The 22469-nt window shown below is 47.5% G+C and overlaps 2 protein-coding genes and 1 long non-coding RNA gene across 11 annotated transcripts in view; 2 read left to right on the top strand and 1 right to left on the bottom strand.

Moving 5' to 3' along the window:
• Positions 1-21749, bottom strand: part of LOC128576321 (uncharacterized) — a 39524-nt gene extending 17775 nt beyond the window's left edge. Inside the window, exon 1 of the long non-coding RNA XR_008377343.1 lies at positions 21653-21749. This is a non-coding gene — a long non-coding RNA (uncharacterized LOC128576321). The remainder of the gene's footprint in view (positions 1-21652) is intronic.
• On the top strand, positions 193-1003 carry LOC128576319 (transcription factor BTF3). The gene has a single exon (XM_053578382.1). The coding sequence runs from the start codon at positions 248-250 to the stop codon at positions 734-736; it is 489 nt and encodes a 162-aa protein (XP_053434357.1). The 5' UTR covers positions 193-247; the 3' UTR covers positions 737-1003.
• GINS4 (GINS complex subunit 4) lies at positions 3747-17150 on the top strand. Of its 9 annotated transcripts, none has more exons than XM_053578373.1 (9): positions 3769-3806; positions 4378-4523; positions 4740-4853; positions 10276-10362; positions 11087-11200; positions 12763-12860; positions 13029-13117; positions 15927-16017; positions 16098-17150. In XM_053578373.1, exons 3-9 carry the CDS (start codon positions 4758-4760, stop codon positions 16192-16194), a joined length of 672 nt encoding a protein of 223 aa, XP_053434348.1. In that variant the 5' UTR covers positions 3769-3806; positions 4378-4523; positions 4740-4757; the 3' UTR covers positions 16195-17150. The 9 variants fall into 9 exon arrangements, with proteins under 9 accessions (XP_053434350.1, XP_053434354.1, XP_053434351.1 ...); XM_053578372.1 differs by lacking the exon at positions 3769-3806 and adding an exon at positions 3864-3949; XM_053578374.1 differs by lacking the exon at positions 3769-3806 and adding an exon at positions 3875-3941.
• Positions 21750-22469: the final 720 nt, after the last annotated feature.

Below are 22469 nucleotides of genomic sequence, written 5' to 3'. Positions count from 1 at the left end.
AGGCTGGTTATATCATAATATTTAAGATTTCAAGTATTGGCATCTCAAAGATGTATAATTTATACATGCTACATGTAGAAATGAAGATAATAATGCTAACAGTCATAATATAATTCTGTCTTAACTCTTATTAGAAAGTTTGGAACTGGCGTCTCCGCGTGTGTGCGCTTAAACTCAGCTGGTCCACCCAAGACCCCCTGGGCGCCAACCTTAGTCCCCCGCGCGGCCCCCTTTACGCTCCGACAAGATGAAAGAAACTATCATGAACCAAGAGAAACTTGCCAAACTACAGGCACAAGTGCGCATTGGTGGGAAAGGAACTGCTCGCAGAAAGAAGAAGGTGGTTCATAGAACAGCTACAGCAGATGATAAAAAACTTCAATTCTCCTTAAAGAAGTTAGGGGTAAACAATATCTCTGGTATTGAAGAGGTGAATATGTTTACAAACCAAGGAACAGTGATCCACTTTAACAACCCTAAAGTTCAGGCATCTCTGGCAGCAAACACTTTCACCATTACAGGCCATGCTGAGACAAAGCAGCTGACAGAAATGCTACCCAGCATCTTAAACCAGCTTGGTGCAGACAGTCTGACAAGCTTGAGGAGGCTGGCTGAAGCTCTGCCTAAACAATCTGTGGATGGAAAAGCACCACTTGCTACTGGAGAGGATGATGATGATGAAGTTCCAGATCTTGTGGAGAATTTTGACGAGGCTTCCAAGAATGAGGCAAACTGAATTGAGTCAACTTCTGAAGATGAAACTTGAAGAAGTTACTGGGAGCTGCTATTTTATATTATGACTGCTTTTTAAAATTGTTTTTGTTTATGGATCTAATAAAATCTAGATCTCTAATATTTTTAAGCCCAAGCCCTTGGACATTGCAGCTCTTTTCAGTTTTTGCTTATACATAATTCATTCTTTGCAGCTAATTAAGCTGAAGAAGCCTGGGAATAAAGTTTGAAAGAAAGGTTAATAAAGTTCTTTGCCTAGTAAAAAAAAAAAAAAAAAGAAAGTTTGGAACTTAAGAAAACTTATTTTCTTGAGACAAAGCCTCGCTCTGTTGCCCTGGATAGAGTACTGAGGCATCACAGCTTTCTGCAACCTCAAACTCTTGGGCTCCACAGGCACCTGCCACAGTGCCCAACTAATTTTTTCTGCTTTTAGTAGAGACAGGGTCTCAATCTTGCTGAGGCTGGTCTCAAACTCCTATAATCTCAGTACTCTAGGAAGTGAAGGTGGGTGGATTGCTTGAGTGTAGGAGTTTGAGACTAACCTGAGCAAGAGCAAGACCCCTGTCTCTACTAAAAATAGAAAAACTAGTGGGGTGTAGCGGGGGGCCCCTATAGTCCAGCTACTCAGGAGGCTGAGGCAAGGATAACTTGAGGATCGCATGAGCCCAAGAGTTTGAGGCTGCTGTGAGCTGTGACGCTACAGCACTCTACCCAGAGCAAAACAGAGTGAGACTCTGTCTCAAAAAAAAAAAGAGGGTGACGTCTGTGGCTCAAAGGAGTAGGGCGCTGGCCCCATGTACCGGAGGTGGTAGGTTCAAACCCAGCCCTGGCCAAAAACTGCAAAGAACGTGATGAAAGTCAAAGGAAGGAAAAGGTGAGAAACAGCCAGGGCAGTGAGAGAGCACCAGGGATGGCGTCACGTTCTGTGGTGAAAGCCTCTTTCTCCAGAAAGCTCACAATTCTGTCTCTTACCCTTGGCATTTAAAAAATTAGGTTCATTCTTACTAAAGTGTCTCTGGCTGTTCCTATCTGCTGGGTGTATAATCTCCATTACCGTCTTCACGGAGAATTCCTGGGAAGTGCTTTGAGCTGCCACTTTCTTGGTTTTCTCTATCCTCCTCTTCACTTTCTCCTTCCTCATCACTTGTCTGAACTCCTGTCAGCGTGTTCACCATGCTCTTTTTATCCCCAGAGCTTGCCTACAAATCGTCCTGCGGTTACGTTCACCACCATCAAGCTGCATCTTCCTGCTATCCTAATCTATGTCATCTTTTCATGTGATCATTTTAATGACTTGCCTTCCATTTATATATATGGCTACATCATTATTTCAAAAAAACTTGACCGCAGGTGCACATCAACCAGGTACTCCTGATTTTGCTCCTCATTCTACATAAAGTAGTTGAAGATGGGTCTTTCCTCCCACCTTCCTGAAGGCGCCAGTGCTGCCTAACAGTTCCACCAGTCTGGGCTGTTTCTCCTGGCATCTCTATACTTTCTTTCTTTTCTTTCTTTCTTTTTTTTTTTTTTTTTTGCAGTTTTTGGCCAGGGCCAGGTTTGAACCCTCCACCTCTGGCATATGGGGCCAGCACCCTACTCCTTTGAGCCACAGGCGCTGCCTCTATACTTTCTTGATGTTTCCCTTAATACTCCTTCTTTTTTTTTTTTTTTTGCAGTTTTTGGTCAGGGCCGGGTTTGAACCCGCCACCTCCGGCATATGGGGCCTGTGCCCTACTCCTTTGAGCCACAGGCGTGGCCCCCTAATACCCCTTCTTTACATAGTAGAACTATTTCTCTGCAAACCTGTTTTTCCCTAAAGTGTTTTTGTCTGGTGAATGTTCGTTGAAATCAAAGATCTTAGAAATGGAAAGCATCCTCAGCTTTCTGGCAGAGGGACACTCTGCCTTCAGACAAACTCGCATTCTTATTTCATAGGTGGTGAAACTGAAACCTGGAGAAGTGACTTGTTAAGGTCCTTCCTCTATTAAGTAAAGAAGCAGAAGCTGGACTGCAGCTTCCTTGTGTTAAGAAGTGTGGCGCCTGTGGCTCAGTGAGGAGGGCACCAGCCCCACAGACCGAGGGTGGCAGGTTCAAACCCGGCCCAGGCCAAATTGCAACAAAAAATAGCTGAGCGTTGTGGCGGGCGCCTGTAGCCCCAGCTACTCGGAGGCTGAGGCAGAGAATCGCCTAAGCCCAAGAGCTGCAGGTTGCCGTGAACTGTGACAGCACAGCACTCTACTGAGGATGACATAGTGAGACTCTGTCTCAAAAAAAAAAAGGTTATCTGTGCTAGGTTTGGAAATACAGTCTGCCATAGCTGGAAATCACCGATCAGCAAAGCGCTGAAACAGAGTTGAAATGAACCTTGGAAAGGCCGTTTATTAATATTTGTCATGCACGAAAACTCATTCTGCGAGACACCGCTCAAACGTCCGTGCAGCGAACCCTCTGTGCGGTACCCAGCTACCGTCCTTTGTAAATGTGCCCGCCCTCTCGCTCAGCATCTTCTCTGGGAACTTTTACAGCACGACTGTAATCAACCTGTTGATCATCTATCAATACTGCGCAGGAAACTTCAGAAAGACCTTCAAAGTGATGGGGAAGAAACCCTTTAAGGGAAGCCAGAAGTGACACTTTGCGCAAAAACCAGAAGACAGCAGAGAGAAAAGCATCAGCAATTCAAAGGAGAGAAGAAAAACTGACATCACCCGAAGAGGGAAAATGTCTACAAACACGTGTAATGTTTTTTTGCTCTTCCCCAGCAGGTCCAAGTAACCTAGAGAGTGGAGCCGCTGCGCGGGAGGCGTTGCTAACACAGCGGCGGCGAACGCCCCCTGCCGGCGGTCCTCGGGCAGTGCAGTCGGGACCTCACGTCCCAGCTGCCCACCGCGGTAGGCAGGGCTAACCCGGACCAAGCTCCAGCCTCCTCCTCCCTCGGGTGGGCGGAGTCGCGAAAGCTGTGTGACTCTTCCTCCTGGGCCGTGATTGGTTAGCGGTGCCTGTGCGCGGTGACGTTATGCCTGGACGGAGAGTTTCCGAGAGTGAGCGCGGGAACTGGAAGGCCGGCGGGTCGGGTAGGTACCAGGCGGGGCTCGAATGGATTGTTCCGCTGCTCTCGCACTTCCAGGGGTTCCTTGTGGAGCCCAGCGGCTTCCCCGAGAGCTTCCTGCCCTCGTCCCTGCCCCACCGGAGTACCGCTCTGCCTCCAGGTGCCGGAGTGAGCATCAGGGCGGGCCCTCAGTGCGTGTGCTGGGGGAGGGCTGGGCCTGTGTCGGTGGCTCCGAGATAGTGGGAAGGAGGGAGGGAGAAATCTCTCCGTCCTTCGGGCTCCGGGCCTTCCCCAGGCCCCACCACCACCTCCTCTAGCCCTTGCGGTTACCGACTGGTCTGATGTCGCCAGGCCTGTGGCGCTGGCAAGTGAGGCACTGAATAATTCTCGTAGCACTTGTGAGTGGCTGCTGTGACCTAAGCATCATGCTGGGTGCGGGGGCTTCATAGGCCCTTGTAGCCCCAGTTACTTTGTGCCAAGCACTGAGCAGATCCGTGACTCGGTTCAGATTTGGAACTAAAACGAGCACGGCCACTGAGGACGAGGAATTCTATTGGAAAAGCCAATGGGAATAATTTTTGTATGGTGTGAAACAGGTGCTTTCTCGAGGTGTACACCGTGGAAACAGAAGGGAAGGCCTGTTTGAGAAACTGGTATCTGACCTAAGCCTGGAAGGAAGGGACAAAGCGCTGAAAAGCTGGAGTAGTCTGTTACAGCCCAGGGAAACCTTTCCTTGCCGCAGGTACATACCCTGTTTCCCCGAAAATAAGACATCCTCCGAAAATAAGACCTACTTACAGGAAAGATAAGACGTCCCCTGAAAATAAGACCTAGTGCATCTTTGGGAGCACACCTTAAAATAAGACACTGTCTTATTTTTGGGGAAACAGGGTAGTTGCCTATTCTTGCAAAGGAAGGGAAAACACATTGTGGGCTATGCTGCTTTGATTCTCTTTAGATTTCCATTTCAGAGAAGATGACAGAGGAACTGGATCTCTTGGGACAAGACTCTGATGGGGGCAGTGAGGAGGTGGTCCTCACTCCTGCACAGCTTGTTGAAAGGCTGGAGCAGGTAAGCATTGCACATGGAATCCCTTTGCTCCAATCTTAGAGTTTTATTATTTTGATCTTAGTGAAATTCAGGGCATACTTCAAGAGAACAGGGACTAGATCTTACCATACCATCTACACAGAGATAGGAAGTAGGGGAGATGCCCTCCATCAGAAACCTGAAAGTGTCAAACACAGAATCCTCAAGTGGAGTTAGTAAGGTAAGTGACAGCTTTGGGCACATTAAGAACGGCTCACAGTGCAAGGATCTACTTGGAATTTGCAGGGATGGTAGAGTTCTGCACCTTAGTCCCTTGAGACATCTGTCATAAAGCACTTTCTTTAAGGGTCAGATTCTAGTCATTTCCTTCCTTTTCCTCCCATATACAGGCATTTTCTTAAGTTAACTCTTGTTGATATTTCTGCTTATCTGAAATCATTTCTGAAATAATTGTTTAGTCATGATAGCTATGATTTATTAGTAGTTCCTGTGTGCTAGTAACTGTTAAATTCTTTACAGTTACCTTCTTTTTGAAGCTCTGGTAGTTTGGGAATTCAGACTACCTGGATTTAAATATCTCCATCCCATTCCTCTGTTATGTGACCTTAAACAAGTTCTGTAGTTTGTCTCAAGCCTTTCCTTGCTGTAAAATGGAGATAATAATCATAGCCACTTGCCAGCATTGTTGGGGCAATTAAATGAGATAATATACTTGTAGTATAAAGTGCTCAGCATGTTTTCTGACACATACTCACCACTCACTAAATCTTAGTTGTTAATAGTTATTATCTGAACCTTCTCTCACTAACTGCCCCTTCCCAGAGATTCTCACGTTAGCTACTTTAATATTCTTCATTCTTTCCTGCCAAGCATGGTATGGTGAATGACAAAACTGAAGAAAGACGATTTTTAAATGCATCTTTTATGATCATCCTTACTGTTTAGCGGCAGTTCTTAATCTGTTTTTATATCACAGACCTTTGGGGGGCACTAGTGAAAATTCCGATCCCTCTTCCCAGACTAACACATATGTGCACCTGTGCAGAATTTCAGGGAGTTCACACACCTCACAACATCCACCCACAGACTTAGTGTGTGGAATGCAGTTTAGGAACTCCTCCTTCATCAGGAGAGGGTTCATTAGACAAAAATCATAAAGCACAAAGGAAGTACATGAAAATTAGGAACTTTTGTTTATGTGCCTTGATGAGAATAAAAAGAGAAGGAAGGCACCAAACTGGGAGAAGATATTTATAAAATGTATAACTGATAAAAACTGATCATCCACAGTACATAAATGGGCCTTGTGGCGTACCCAATACGAAAATGAAGCTTTAACAGGCATCTCCCAGGAGAGGAAGCCAGTATGGCCAATAAGCACATGGAAAAGATTTTTAACCTTTTTATAATCAGGAAAATGAAAGTTAAAGGCACCATGAGATATCATTTCATACCTATCAGACTGGCAGAAATGAAAAGGTAAGCAATATAAAGTGTGGGGAAAATATAGAGTATTTATACCCCCCCATAATTTGGTGGAGGTATAAATAAGTATAATCACTTTAGAACAGGCGTCCTCAAACTGCCGCCCACAGGCCACATGAAGCGGTGTGAATTGTATTTGTTCCCGTTTTGTTTTTTACTTCAAAATAAGATATGTGCAGTGTGCATAGGAATTTGTTCATTTTTTTTTGTTTAAACTATAGTCCAGCCCTCCCAACAGTCTGAGGGACAGTGAATTGGCCCCCTGTTTAAAAAGTTTGAGGACGCCTGCTTTAGAAAGTATTATTTAGTAAAGTTGAAGGTATATACTTTGTGGCCTAATAATTCTACTCCCAGGTACATGCAACAATAAAATACAAGTTGCCAAAGAAACTGTAAAGTTCAAACTTGCAGAACTATTGTTCAAGCCTTGGGAGATGTGGCCTACCCCCTGTTTTCCCGAAAATAAGACCTACTTACAGGAAAGACAAGACGTCCCCTGAAAATAAGACCTAGCGCATCTTTGGGAGCACACCTTAAAATAAGACACTGTCTTATTTTTGGGGAAACAGGGTAGTGTGCTATAGATACCTCACAGCGGTGACTCTCTATCAGGACAGCCACAGCCCCGCTGGTTGCGATTCTGAGTGGACTCGTCAGCATTCCTTGGATGGCAGCCTGAGGGTAATTGGGTCTGACACTCTGGGGCAGTGCCCAGAGTTCAGCCTAGCAGGTGAACCTCCACCTGCATAGTTGCTGCAGCCAGGTACAAGCTCCTATGCTGTGTGGCACAGCCTAAGGGCCATCTCTGGTGCCACTGGGTGGGCCAGTGATGAGCACAGTTCCAGGAGGATGTCCTGGAATGCCTTTAAAACATGGTTTAAAAGTTACTGTTTTGATCAGGCACAGTGGCTCACACCTAGCACTTTGGGAGGCTGAGGCAGGAGGATTGCTTGAGGTCAAGAGTTTGAGTCTAGCCTGAGCAAGAGCAAGACCCTGTCTCTACTAAAAATAGAAAAAAGCAGTTTGAATGTTGTGATGGGCACCAGCTAGTCCCAGCTACTTAGGAGGCTGAGGCAGGAGGATCACTTGAACCTAGGACTTTGAGGTTGCTGTGAGCCAGGCTGACACCAGGGCACTCTAGTCAGGGCAAAAGAGTGAGACCGTGTGTCTCAAAAAAAAAAAAAAAAAAAGTTGTTACTTTCCATGTAGAGTTTCACTTTATATGGGTTGTTGTAGTTTACTGGGGCTGCAGACAAAGGACCATAGACTAGGTGGCTCAAACGACAGAAATGTATTCTCTCGATTCTGGAAGTCAAGCTCAAGGTGCAAGCTCAGCTGGTTTCTTCTGAGGCTTCCCCTTGGCCTGCCAGAGGCTGTCTTCTCCTGTGTCTCCCAGGGTCTTCCCTGTGCATGAGTCTGTCCTAATCTCTTCTTATGAGCACACCAGCATACTGGCTTAGGGACCATCCTCATGACCCAATTTTACCTTAATAATCCTTTTAAAAACCCTGTCTCAGCAGCGCCCATAGCTCAGTTGGCAGGGCGCCAGCCACATACACTGAGGGTGGCAGGTTCGAACCAGCCTGGGCCAGCTAAAACAACAATGACAACTGCAAAAAATATATATATATAGCTGGGCGTTGTGGCAGGCACCTGTAGTCCCAGCTACTCCGGAGGCTGAGGCAGGAGAATCGCTTAAGCCCAAGAACTTGAGGTTGCTGTGAGCTGTGATGCCATGGCACTCTACCCAGGGCGACAACTAGAGACTATGTCTCAAAAAAAAAAAAAAAAGCCTCTGTAAATACAGGGTGTCTGTAAAGTTCGTGCACAACTGTACCCTGTGTGGTCCCATTCTGAGGTCCTGGGAGTTAGGTCACCTTGTCGAGGGGGACACAATTCAGCCCATACCAATGATGAATAGGTTGTCATTAAAAATTTTGATCGGGGCTGGGCATGTTAATTTATACTTACAATCCCAGTGATTTGGGAGGCCAAGACAGGAGGATTGCTTGAAGCCAGGAGTTCAAGACTAGCCAGAGCAATATAGCAAGACCCCGTTGCTACAAAAACCAGAAAAATTAGGTGGGTCCACTGGCATGTGCCTATATAGTCTCAGCTACACAGAGGCTGAGGCTGGAGGATCCCTTGAGCCTAGAAGTTTGAAGCTACAGTGAGTTGTGGTCCTGCTGTTGCACTCCAACTCCTCTACCCTGAGCAACTGAGTGAGACCCTGTCTAAAACAATACTTTGATCAAGAACCAGATACTGCCATTTCAAGCACAGAACCTGGTTATTTTTTAGAAGACCATAGATGAACACAAGTTTCTCACTAAAAATTTTGGAAAGATTTTATTTGAACATTTTATACTAATATAAATTTTTCCTTATGTTTTATGTTTGATTATCATTTTATAATTTCATAATGTAAGTGAAAGATGTTCCCAAATCTCTCCATTTTTACCGTGCCTGGTGTTATATACAAGCACTATCATTTTCTTTGAATTTCCTGTCAGGAAAGGTTGGGAAGCATTATGTTGAAAGATAAACAAATAGGATGAAACTGCAAAGCAAATTGAACACTGAATTTAGGCTAATGATTACCTCTGAGGAGGGAAGGGCACAGGGACTTTTAAAATAATGATAAAAAATAAAAATAAATAATGATATTCTTTAATGAAGCTATGCACATACAGTGTTTATATCATTGTCTTTCAAGTTTAATATGTATTGCATAAATATTCTTGTACCTATTCAATAAAATCAATTAAAAGGAAAAATTGCTCTGTAAGTCTTCCAAAAGATTTCATGTCTTCTCATTCTTTATTCAGTTTAATTTCTGATTAACATATATCTGCAACAGTATTACAGAATCTTTAGTATTTGGAAAAGATGTTTATAACAATAATAATACCCAGCACCTAATAGGTGGGTCACTACAAAAGTTTTGAGACAGACTGTGTTATGGTCCATCATTTCTCTTCTCAGGAACATAGTCAGAGCGTCCTTCCTGATTCATCAGTACAGATTTCAGCCTGCTCAGCTCATCCGTGTTGCAGGATGATGGCGGGGGGCTTCATTTATTTTTATGTTTATTGATTTTTGTGCATCTCAAAAGTTGTAATGACCCACGTAATGTGTGTTGGTGGTGATAACTGGAGAAGCGGAGACCAAAGGATGTTGGAAAAATTGCTAAAGTGAATTTCCTGTAATTGAAAGATAAGTATAGCTTTCCTTAGTCACTTACAGATATTTCAGCTCTCTGGGCCTTAATAGTAATTTCTATTAGGCCTTAGTAATGTCTAAGAGGTTCTGAGCAGCTGGGCCCGAGTCATACATTAGAGACTTAACCTCTTGCTCTGACACTTGAATAGATGAGCATCCACTTCCTCGTGATCCTTTGTATTTGGGGACTTTTAGTACATTACTCAATCTGTATCTTTTCATCATTAAGATGAAGGCAACTGTATACATTTTTTTTCTCTGAGACATAATAATGATGAATGAAAAAGTATTTGTAAAGTGCTCTGAGCTTCTGGGCTGGAGAGGTGGGTGGTTTCTCTCAGTGTTAGGGTCTCAACACGGAGGTGGTGCTGCTGCCCCTGGTGGCCAGGGCTGGTGCAGGGGCAGAACTGCTGCTTCCTGGAAGGTGCTGTTGGGGGACAGTAGGTGGGGTCCTCTCCAGCTGGGTTTCATGCTGACCACTGAAGTTAACAGTGATTTTATTTTATTTTTTGATATTGTTTCAATATAAGGTTGTGAATGCACCGTTCGCACTGAAAAAGCATGAGCAAGCAGTCGTTACACACATTTTTGTCTTCAAAGCCTTTTTAATATCTCCACCTGGTAGGCAGTTTCCTCTGCCTGGGACATCTGTGGATCTCGTGGGGTCTGTGTGACTCACAGGGTTACTCTGCTCTGTTGTAAGGGAGCTCACATTTTTCCGGCATTTGTCTTTTAGGCCTGGATGAATGAAAAGTTTGCCCCTGAGCTGCTGGAGAGCAAGCCTGAGATTGTGGAGTGTGTTGTGGAACAGCTAGAGCACATGGTAAGAGCTGGTGGTCTTGGGGCCACGCAGCTAAAAGCTTTGGTCAGCACCACGAGAGGCTGTGGTCTGGCAGCAAATCTGTTGTGCTTGGTGCAACCAGTTTCGTTTTTAAATATTCAATTAGTCATCTGTATTTATAAAGCATGAGAGTACCTGTAAATATCTGGATATCGGCTTCTCTTGAAAAGTCTAAAAACCTGCAGGCATCACTGGGCCCACGTTTCTGTGTGACGGCATCTGACTGCGGCAGATCATTCACTGCCCAGCCCCTGTAGACATTCGAGAGTGTGGTCCTTGGCTTGGATGATCTGGGCTTACCTCATCATCAGCTTCAGAGTAGCTTTCAAATGATATTTCATGGTTTTCCAGCCAGAGTTTTAACTCTGCTTTTTAGACCCATCAGGCATTTCTCCTGTGTGCTGTCTTATCTCCTTTACAGTGGGATTGGATTCCATGTGCTGTATTATTTCCTTTCCAATTGGATTCGACTTCTTTTGGGCCCTTCTGGCTGACCATGTTCAGATTCTACCCAAATGGTCATTTTCTAAAATGGGTATTGTTCATGTAATTAAAAACTTGAAAGTGAATGAGAACTCTGATAGAGTTTTTTTGTTTTCTTGTGACTGAGACATGGACTTTGGGTCCTCAATGTTGCCAGTGATAATGGTCCTCAATTCTTAAACATGCTTGTTTTTTTAATAAACTTTAGTTTCTCTTTTAATAGGAAGAAAATCTCAGGAGAGTCAAGAAGGAGGATCTGAAGATCAGTATCCACCGGATGGAGCTGGAGAGGCTCCGCTACGTCCTGAGCAGCTACCTGCGGTGCAGACTGGCGAAGGTCGGGGACACCTGCACACGCGGCACCAGCCGTCCTGGGGGCGTCCGGGCTGCTCAGAGCCACTAGCAGTGTAGCTAAAGAGTAAGGGAGGCCAGGAGATTGTCCTCAGGAAGCACAGATGGAACACACATTGCACCACCCTCTGGGACACCATGCACAACTTTAGTCCATTTGGCTGCCCTGTGAACGGTGTCCCCTGGGAGTTACAACAGGGGGGTTGCCAACGGCAGGGATGTTTGCTTTGGTTGACTGGAGGAGAACTGGTTCAAAACTTACTTTGCACCAAAGGGACAATGTCTAAGTCAAATGGACGAGGATGACTTGGCATTCTGCTGAGCTCTGTGACCGTCTAATTTGTAAAACTGAAATTGTGAAACATTCTTATTTTGTATGATGCCGGTTTTAACCCTGGAAAATTCTTCCTTGAAGTTTCTTTTCATTTGGTTCCATTGTCTTACTTAATTATTACAAATGAAATGCATTCTCTCTTTCACACAAGAGTGCTTCAGATACATGAAGACAGCTCACAAGTTTCATACAGTCTCTCAGCGGCATATTTCGGCCATTTGGGTACATTTACAATCCTGATCTATCCTGTAAAAAGGTTCTAGTTTGTCAGTGTCCTTAAATTATACTACCTGGTACTAAACACAGTATTCCATTGTATTAATAGTTTGGCTCCTTTTATGAAAAACAGGGTGATCATTTTCCTTACTCTGGGTATTTTAGTGGTAGCGGTGCCACTCACATCACGGCAGCCTGTGTAACGGAGCGTCACGCTGAGCTCATTGACTCCAGCCCTCCTGAAGTGAGGCGATAACTTCGTCCAGGCCCCGTCCTGTATTTATGTGGTTTAGTTTTTGACCCCTAAATGTGGGGCTTGAAACTCAATCTGTCTTAAGCTCCATCTCCCTGGTCTCTGTGTCCCAATCTTATCACTAATATGGTAGCTGTCTTTTAATGCTCAGCAGTTTTAGTAAACATGCCATAAAAACCTTAGCTGATTCATTAATTAGATGGGAGCAACAGTAAGAGAATTTCACTGGAGACGTCCCCACAGACTGCTGTCTGCCCATTGGATCAGCGTTCTGTGTTCAGCCCTTTACGAGCACAGCCTCTGCTGTCCCCCAGCCCCACGTTTGCAGTTGGTCCCAGGAGTGTCACAGAAATGCAGGCACGTGTCTTACGATGTGCCTCTCCACCTTTCCCCAGCTACAAGCTGTGCACCCTGTTCTTCATGTTAACCGTGTCCTTTTCTTTTTTTGTAGAGACAGAGTCTCACTTTATAGCCCTCACTAGAGTGCCGTGGCATCACACAGCTCACAGCAACCTCCAACTCCTGGGCTTCAGCGATTCTCTTGCCTCAGCCTCCCGAGCAGCTGGGACTACAGGCGCCCGCCACAACGCCCAGCTATTTTTTGGTTGCAGTTCAGTCGGGGCCGGGTTTGAACCCGCCACCCTCGGTATATGGGGCCGGCGCCTTACCGACTGAGCCACAGGCACCGCCCAACCGTGTCCTTTTCTTTGACAGATGCTTTCATGATTTTTATTTATCCTCACAGATAGAGAAGTTTTTCCCTCATGTCCTCGAGAAAGAGAAAACGCGCCCTGAGGGAGAGCCTTCCAGCCTTTCTCCAGAAGAGTTTGCCTTTGCCAAAGAGTGAGTAAGCAGCAGGTGTGGGGCCCATCCTTCCCTGGCTGTGGTCTGGTCCTGAGCCTTGGTGGTTATGTCCACGAAGCCCGTCCGGGGCCCTCTCCACTGGGGTCTGGTCACTTTAGTGATTGCTGCCCGTCTTTTGCCACAGCAGTTTGAGTTTATGTCTTTCAGGTACATGGCCAGCACAGAGCATTACCTTAAACATGTTGCCTTGAAGCATATGCCTCCCAACTTACAGAAGGTGGACCTCCTGAAGTCAGGTAGGCAGAGGTCCTCAGGAGCCACTGTTTACGTCCCATGTATCCTCAGGTGCCTTGAGTAGCATCTTCACTCTTCTAAAATACAGAAAGTTAAGTGTGTAGATAGGCAGAAAAAGAAGAGCGGGCGTGTTCTGAAAGTCCCTAAGCACAGACACAGGTGGCTATCGCGCTGTTGCCTCTGTGTCCTTCAGCTCGTTTGACTCTTTTTTTTTTTTTTTTTTATTGTTGGGGATTCATTTGAGGGTACAAGAAACCAGGTTACACTGATTGATTTGTTAGGTATAGTTCCTCTTACAATTCGTTTGACTCTTAAGATGTCTTTATAAAGGCGACTCATTCTGGGGCTCAGCCACCCTCCCTCTGCAGCCGTCTCCTGGGTGTCTGTGCTGTGCTGGGAGCACCTGAGCACGGGGGCTTCAGGGACCATTTCAGCACTGCCTCTGCTCTTGTGGGGCTGGCAGGCTTTTCCTCACAGGTCCAGGATAGAGCTGGAGGGGAGGGCAGCCTCCACTGAGTCCCATTGCCTCAAGTAAGAGTTCCTGATCTTTCCATTGTGAGTTTCTCTGATTTTGGAAGCGGGACAGGATGGAGAGTGTGGGGAAGAGAGGGACAGCAGCCAGGACGTGAACCTTGGCCAGAGCCCCTGCCTTAGGCCCTCCTCTCACTGTCCCCCACGATCCGCAGAACTGGGGAAGGGGTTAGGATCGGATCCCCTGGAGATATCTGGCTCATAGTTAACTCTGTGAGGCAGAGAGTCCTTGTCCCTCAGTCTTTCACAGTTTGTCATATCTGAGCAAGGCCTTATCAGGCAAAATTTCTAGGCCAGATCAAGCAGGTCAGGGAGACAGGAAGCCATCTTGTTGGAAAGCTAAGTGGGTGTGCCGAGATCTCCAGCTTGGGTACAGCTGGACCCTGGAAATTCACCTCTGCCCTAGCCTGGGCTGGGGTGGCAGTGGGACTGTCTCATCCAGTCTGGCTGCTCGCAGGTCTGCAGGCGGGGAAGTCCAAGGTGACGCCGTGTCTGTGAGAGCCTGCTCCACGTAGACGGCGCCTTCTGTGTGCCTTCACTGCACGGGCTGGGAAGGCGAGCTCCCTCAGGCTCATTTCACAGATCACTAATCCACCCTCTGTGTGTCCTAAGCTCCTCTTAGAAGAACACCCATCAGATGGGATTAGGGCCCGCCCTGACGGCCTCATTTTAACTTAATTACCTCTTTTAAAGCCAGCCATGCCTCCAAATCCTAGCCCATTTGGAGGTGCTAGGATAGGGCTTCAACATAGGAGGACACAGGCCTATAGCCAAATCTGAACAGGCCAGGAGCCAGATCTGAACCAGATCTGAGACTCCGAACTGGTTACTTGGCTGAGCCTGCCTGAGGGACATGTCCAGGCCCTCCCTGGTCAGCTACTTTTGTCTCTACCTTAGAAGAATAGGAATGGAGCCTGAGCCATGTTCCTAACCATTTCCCAGTGGTTTCTCGTCCGGGTGGTTAAATTGGCCTTAGGACTGCTGCTGGCATGCGACTCCTGGAGCAGGCTGGGCCACTGTCCCAGTGCTCGCCCAATACTGGTGCATACCCCCCCCCCCCGCCAAACACTCACCTGCGGCTTGTCCTGGGTCCCCCAGGGACAAGAGCCAGACTCCTGGAATTGGGAGCTGCGTGGTGGGACTATCCTGCCCTCACGAAATCAGGGGCTTCCTTGGTTGGTCCAGTGCCCCCAGTCCCCTGAAGCCTCTGGAGCATTGTAGACCACAGTGCCAGTGGTTTGGGGGACATATTGAAACCCAGGCTGCTACCAGTAGGGCCAGAAGAGTCTGGTGAAGCAGGAGTTGCAGGCCCAGAGCCCCCAAGTAGCCAGGAGCCCCTCCTTAGACCCTTGGAACCCGTCATCCTGAACCCCTTCCTGTAGACAAGGGCGCTGAGGGCAGTGTGAAACCTACCCAGGGCTGCTAGGACTGAGGTGTCTCAGTGCAAATGGAACTCTGGGGGAGGAGGGGTTGTCTCAGAGCAGCCGGCTTGGGCCCTCATCACTAACTGAAATGTTGGCAGCAATTTCTGTGAACCTGTAATTGACCAATGAGGGACCTGCAGGTGGGCTTATACTTGTATTCCTCAGTCTCATATTCAAGACTGTCACCACAGGACCCAGGCTTTCTAATAGTCGCTCTTCTCACTCCGTCACGGAAGAGTATTTACTAGCCAGACCCATGCACCCTCCTCCTGAAACTTTGTGTGTTTCTACCTCCATCCTTGCTGTTTATCGCCTCTTAGACTCACTTCTCACCTGCCCTTTCCTTCAGGGCCCACACTGCCCACCCACCCCCCACTGAATGTAAGAGCTACAGTGCGACACTGACCCGTCCACTGCTGGGGGTCATGGCCTCATCCTCAGAGACCATGTGCACGCTGGCTCTTGTCCCCTGCCATGTGTGGTAGCCTTCCCTGAGCATAGCAAGTACTTACCACCTATTGAGCACATGGTTGCTATAGGGAGCCAGGCTTTCCTCATCCGTGGTCATTATGAAAGTTTTGAGATACACAAAAAAATTAAGAAATGTAAAATGTGTATAGATGGGAACAAATGAACACCAATAACCCAAGCGAGTTGAAACTTCACGTGATGAATCAGAAAGGACACTGCCAACAGTCTCCTGGAAGACAAATGAGGGACCATGGCAGAGCCTGTCTCAGAACCTTCGTGTGAATCTCAGAGGTCCCTGAGTGCTCATTACTGCTCATCTCAGCAACTTCTCCCATACAGACCTTGGAGGCTGAGCATTTTCTAATGATGTATTGATTTCTGGCAGTTCCCAAACCAGACCTCGATTCGTACGTGTTCCTGAGAGTGAGAGAGCGACAAGAGAACATCCTGGTGGAACCAGAGACGGACGAGCAGAGGTGAGCCGCGTGCGTCCCCCAGCGGGCTCCTCCCGGGCGCCCGGCTCTGCACACAGACCTCCCTTTTCCTCCTTTCCCAGGGACTACGTGATTGACCTGGAGGAGGGCTCACAGCACTTGATCCGCTACAGAACCATCGCACCTCTGGTCGCTTCTGGAGCAGTACAGCTAATTTAAAAATGAACAAGGATGACGACACAGAGCCCTGGGGGAAATACGTTGTGCCTGGGGACAGTGATGAGGTGGCTCTCCTGAGGAGCTAGAGGCTGGGTGTCTGATCCTGCCTGTCCTCCTTTTTGCCATTTCAGGCAGTGTCAGCAGAGGGGGCCACTGCTCTCCCCTTGTTGTGCCTTGTGGGCAAATAACTAGACTCTCACTGTGTCCGGCTTCTCCCTTTCTGGGCCTCTGAGCTAAGGAAAGTAAAGCAAAGATTGTTCATAAAAGGCCTCCCTGCTTGTGATCGGGGGACTGTATTTAGCCCTAACCCCATGATAGAAGGAGAGTTCATTTAACCTTTCTGATAGGAAGATTGTAAATAGGTTAAAGAAAACATCCGTGGCCTCCTTCTGTAATAGGCCATTGGATTGTGTGAACTAACCTTTTGGATCTTCAAACCAGTTTCTGTCAGGCTTAACCAAAAATCACAAACCAATAAGCAATTATTAAATATGAGTTTGTGGCGGAAGGCTGTCTGCGTGCTCAGCTGGCAGTCTGCGGAAGTGCGCCTCCCTGCTGCCCCACATCCCTCCTGACTCTGGCAGCTCCACCACACCGGCCATCTGGCCATCTTGGCCGAGGCTGTGTTTGCAGAGGATGTTAACTGTCCTGCGTGTGACCTCTCGAGCTGCTTTTCTCTTTTAAGCCCTTCACTTTTTCAAGGGAAAGGCTGATGTTAATCTTATGTGAACGGCCAGTCTCACAGTGATACCTGGAGTTACGCTGTACAGTCAGTGCTCAATGGATTGTCATTCCTTGAGACAGGACAAAAAGTGACCTGCCGTCCGTTCTTCTCTTGCCTGATGAAAAGTCAGCACATTTTCATGGACAAGATAGAGGCTGTGAGAGTAATCAGTGTAATACCCCTTTCGTTCCCGTGGGGAAAGCCAGGAAGGTTTTATTCATTAATAAAAGGATTTGGGCTTCACGTAGTGCCTGTTTTCTCCAGAGTATCTTTGTCCTCCTCAGCTATTCATCAAATGGTGCCTGGCACAGCTCAGGGCACCAGGGCTGGACCTGAGAGCAGGACAGCCACTGTCCCTGTGCAGGTAGAACGAAGAGTGCTTTGCAGGGGGTTACGGCAGGCTGACCATGCAGCTCATGCTGCTTTATAAAGTAAAGGCCTGGGGCTGGGAAGTCAGCGCTGGTCTGCAGGCTCTGTGAGAAGCCTTGTGGCAGCATCACAGAGCAGCAGCTGCTGGTGAGGGCTGGGGAGCTTCCCATCCAAGTGGAGGGAAAAGGGGGAGCAGACTTGTCACATGGTGAGGGAAGCAGAGGGGGTGTGGCAGGTCCTCCAAACAACCAGCTGTCCAGTAAACCAACTCAAAGTGAGAACTGACTGGAGGAGGGGAGGGGCCCGTGACCTCCCACCAAGCTCCACCTGCAGCACCTACAGTCGGATTCCAGCATGAGACACGGAGAGGCCGGGCACCGTACCACGTTAATAGCTTAGACTGGGTGGGGGTCGGAGGAGTCTGAACGGGTCTCATCAGAGAGAGAACGTTTAGACCAGTGATTTTCAACCGGCATGTGGCAAAAATTTTTTAATTTCATTAAGTTATTTTTGAAAGACATTCAAAAACTTTCTTTTATTCTGTTTTTTTTTTATCAACATAATTTAAGTGTGCCATAGAAGTTTAACTATAGGTGAAAGTGTGCCATGAGATTAAAAAGGTTAAAAAACACTGATTTAGGACTGAGATCTGAATAACAGGAAGGAGCTGGACATGTGGAGATAAGAAGGGGACCCAGCAGACAAGATGGCTTGTGCAAAGGCCTTGAGGCAGAAACCACCCCTGTCTATAGTCAGCATGACTAGAGGCGAGGACAAAAGTGCAAAATAAGGTCGCTTAGGACCTCGCTTATCAAGGGTCCCATCTGGGCCTCGCAGCAGTCCTGAGAAGCAGGCTAGGTGGCTGTACATAAATGGTGGCACCAAAGCTGGGAACAAAACCCAAGTCTTCCTCCTCGTCAGGCTCTCAGCTGTGGTGCCAACCAGCCAGGAGACCTGGCTTCAGTCAAGGAGAAGAAAAATGAAAAACAGAACAGTGCTGCTTAAGCCTCCGTGTGTAAACCAGTCCCCTGGCAATGGTGGTGAGACGTGGCCTGACTCGGCATCTGCCGCAGGGCTCTGACCAAGCATCACCAAGGAGCACCCAGGTTGTGCAGTGGCTGCCAGCCCCGGGCCGCCCTGCGAGCGTGGGGCTCTGTCTCCCCATCCCCTCCCTGTCTGTCCTGGCTGCTCAGAGCAATTTACGTTCTCTACTAAAGCCACAGATTGGCGCGCTCCATTTCATAAGCTACCACCTCAAAGGAAGACTGGATTAATAAAGGGGAAGTTGAATTTCAAAACCAAGTAGAAAGGGAAATGATGTGGCCTGGTTGACTTTGATTTTCACGTTTTTGGTTAATTTTGCTTTACTGGATTCACCACTGGGCCAGGAGAGATGGGTGGCTCACACCTGTAATTCTAACACTCTGGGAGGCCGAGGTGGGTGGATAGATGAACTCAGGAATCCAAGACCAGCCTGAGCAAGAGGGAGATCCCATCTCTACTAAAAATATGAAAACTAGCCAGGTGCTGTGGCGGGTGCCTTAGTCCCAGCTACTTGGGAGGCTGAGGCAAGAGGATTGCTCAAGCCCAGGAGTTTGTGGTTGCTGTGAGCTATGATGCCATAGCACTCTACGGAGGGTGACAAACTGAGACTCTGTCTCAAAAAAAAAAAAAAAAGAAAGAAACTCACCACTGATGCATGACAGAACATTTCATCAAATACTGGCATCATCCTTTGTCATAAACTTGTGCCTAGCAAGACAGATATTGCTAAGAAGCGTCCACAGGTCCCTGTGTGAATCTGTCACATCACAGCAATCACCTGTCAACCGTGCTCACTCTGCCCAGGGCCCAGCACCCAACGTGGCTTTGGTGTTGCCTTCAGACATATTAAACCTCTTATGATTTATGAGAGTTAACCATGAAGCTTTCAGAGTATATTTTTTGGCAAACACATTACATATCCATTCTTTGTACACATATAGTGTTAAGTAATTTATCATGGGAAGCTAAACATTCCAAACGATTGGAATTCTTTTTGAAGACTTGGTTTCTCAAATGTATCTAATTACCTAGCTGTGAATGTACTCTTATTATCAAAAATTTGCATTTTTTTTTAAAGTAAGTATTCAGTGCCTACTTAACAGATTTGGTTTCAAATACCTAGGCTACTTCCAAACAACTAGATATCTCCTCCATAGCTGAAAAATAACTGCTAGGAGTTAGAAATTGTTCTTTTCCCCTAAATAGTTTCTAACCTCCCTTTTATTCCTACTGTTTTATGATTTTATCTTTATTAAAGTCCCACCAAAATTCTTTGGGGAATTAACTAAGGTATTCAGAATTTCACATCAGTAGCGCTGGAGTGGACAGGTTTGGGTACACACAGTTTACCGGCACGCCTGCAGTCTAACTCCCAGAATAGGTCATGAAAATAACATAATGAAAAATGGCATCTGCCACGTCTAACTCTGTTAACAAACACAGCATATGCCACCAACTCCGGGCTCTTCAGGCAGGCCTGCCCCCAGCCTCCAGACAAGCGATTTGGCCCTTGGCCTGAATGAGACGCCTTCCTTTTTACGATAGATCATCAGCTTTGCCATGTTCTGGCATCTGAAGCTTTCTGATCTCCAATCAACAACATGCTGTGACTATGCTTTGTGCCCGCCTCTGGGAGCTCAGTCGCAGCAGGCCGCTAACCACAGCTTTGTCAACGGTGCAGCAGGTGAAGCAAGAGAAGAGCCTTTGTGGGTCCCCTAGGTTCCTCTACGGTCCTCAAACTAGATCCATAAGGCAGCGTCCGTGGATTAATCTATGAGTTCCTTGCTCTTAGCGGAAAAACAACCATGTGAATAAATTCCCATGCCTTCTAAAAGTTAGAGTTGAAGACATTATTAATTACACATCCATTGTTTTCTGCACAAAGAGCTATGTGATAAATTTTTCTTAGAATTCAATGTAAATAAGAATTTGTCTCTTTGAACTTTAGGGCTCATTAGAACCTCTCAGGACCTATCAGGCAGTTCCCTGTGTCTTCCCTTAAATATTTCTAATTTCCTTTTTATTTTTAACAGTTTTACTATTCTAGTTTGCTTAATATTAATAACTGCCCTAAATTTGGGAGAGGAGTAAAGAATAAATAAGTACATATTAGTAAGCGAGACACAAATTAGTAACCTGAAGTTCCCACTTTTTTTTTTTTTGTAGAGACAGAGTCTCGCTTTATGGCCCTCGGTAGAGTGCCGTGGCCTCACACAGCTCACAGCAACCTCCAACTCCTGGGCTTAAGCGATTCTCTTGCCTCAGCCTCCCGAGTAGCTGGGACTACAGGTGCCCACCACGATGCCCGGCTATTTTTTGGTTGCAGTTTGGCCAGGGCCGGGCTCGAACCCGCCACCCTTGGTATATGGGGCCGGCGCCTTACTGACTGAGCCACAGGCGCTGCCCCCCACTTTTGTTTTTTGAGACAGAGTCTCACTCTGTCACCCTGGGTAGTGCCGTGGCATCATAGCTCACAGCAACCTCAAACTCTTGGGCTCAAGTGATCCTCTTGCCTCAGCCTCCTCCTGAGAAGCTGGGACTACAAGTGCCCACCACAACGCCTGGCTAATTTTTCTGTTTTTAGTAGAGATGGGCTCTCCCTCTTGCTCAGGCTGGTCTGGAACTCCTGAGCTTGGCCTCCCAGAGCGCTAGGATTACAGGCGGGAGCCACCATGTCCAGACAGTTCCCACTTTTTAAAACACGCATGTGAATGAGTAATTCATACACTCTTGGGCCAAATACAAGCCAAAGTGAGGCCCGTGAGTGAAAGTAGCAATGAAGGCAAGAGTTACAGTGTCCCATCACTCAAGCACTTTTATAAGAAGAGTGACTAGGTCAGCTCAGTGACACAGTCACAACAGCAGTTTGCTAAGCAGAACAGAGTTCAAGTTAGCACAGGAACACATGGGGTCAGGTATCCAGGTGTGCTCTGCACATGCAGAAAAGACAGCCTGGGCTCACCCCAGCCCGCAGTGTACAGACCCTGGGACTCACCACAGCTCGCAGTCTACAGACCTGGGACCCACCCCAGCTCGCAGTGTACGGACCCTGGGACTCACCACAGCTCGCAGTCTACAGACCTGGGACCCACCCCAGCTCGCAGTCTACGGACCCTGGGACTCACCACAGCCCCCAGGGTATGGACCCTGGGACCCAGCACAGCTCGCATTCTACAGACCTGGGACTCACCCCAGCCCACAGTGTATGGACCCTGGGACTCAGCACAGCTCGCAGTCTACAGACCTGGGACTCACCCCAGCCCGCAGTCTATGGACCCTGGGACTCACCACAGCCCCCAGGGTACAGATCCTGGGACTCACCACAGCCCGCAGTGTACGGAGGGAGACCGACCGAACACAGGCCACAGGAAAGCTTTTCTGAAGGACTGGCCTGGCTGCTAGGGAAGGACACAGCAAGGACCTGAAGCCCGGAGGAATTGTGAATGCCTCCTGGAACATGGCTGGCCTGAGCTGAACCTGGAGCGCCTCAGGGATGAGTCGGGCCAAGAAGGGCAGAGGGGTGGCTGTTTGGGACTAGAATGCCACATGCAAAGGCACAGAGGCCACAGGGCACAGGCAGTGTTCTGGGAACTCCGGGGGCTGGGCAGAGCAGGTGCAGATGAGAGGTGGGTGTGGGAGGCAGTTTCCCACCCTGTGGGAGTCTCATAGGAGCCCCAGGGCATCGGAGTCTCATAGGAGACTCAAGGCATCAGAGTCTCATGGGAGTCTGTCTGTTGTGCTTAAATAAAAAGTTTGTATTTTGCACTGAAAAACTTAAAGCTAAGATCTGATGTGATCATATTTACATTTCTAGACATCTGATTTGACCAGGGAGAATGGAGGCCAGGCAGCAGTGCTAGGAGCCAGGGTCCTTATGGTCCACGCGGGTGGATGGATGTGCTGTGGCAGTGGGCAGGAGCTTTGCTGGCGGGCTAGGTAGTGAGGACCAACTCTACTCTAAAGGCAATAAAAAACTGGATGAAACGTGAAAAGGCTTCTTCTCAAAAGATGTCAAAGAGCTAACAAGTGAGGGATTGTCACACCAAGATCTAGAAGACGGAAAGAGAGAGGTGAGTAGAGCATTTGCCTGGGCCAAGGGGTCACTGAGAGACGGAGAAGAGGCTCCAGCAGCCAGACG

Source organism: Nycticebus coucang, chromosome 24 (genome assembly GCF_027406575.1).
Source record: "Nycticebus coucang isolate mNycCou1 chromosome 24, mNycCou1.pri, whole genome shotgun sequence".
Classification (NCBI taxonomy): Eukaryota; Metazoa; Chordata; class Mammalia; order Primates; family Lorisidae; genus Nycticebus; species Nycticebus coucang.
This window is presented reverse-complemented; position numbering and strand designations above follow the sequence as displayed.

Coding starts and splice junctions, on each gene's coding strand:
- LOC128576319 (XM_053578382.1), top strand. CDS start 248: ATGAAAGAAACTATCATGAACCAAGAGAAACTTGCCAAACTACAGGCA.
- GINS4 (XM_053578375.1), top strand. CDS start 4,758: ATGACAGAGGAACTGGATCTCTTGGGACAAGACTCTGATGGGGGCAGT. Junction 12,861..13,028: donor GAGTTTGCCTTTGCCAAAGA/GTGAGTAAGCAG, acceptor TATGTCTTTCAG/GTACATGGCCAGCACAGAGC. Junction 16,018..16,097: donor CCAGAGACGGACGAGCAGAG/GTGAGCCGCGTG, acceptor CTCCTTTCCCAG/GGACTACGTGATTGACCTGG.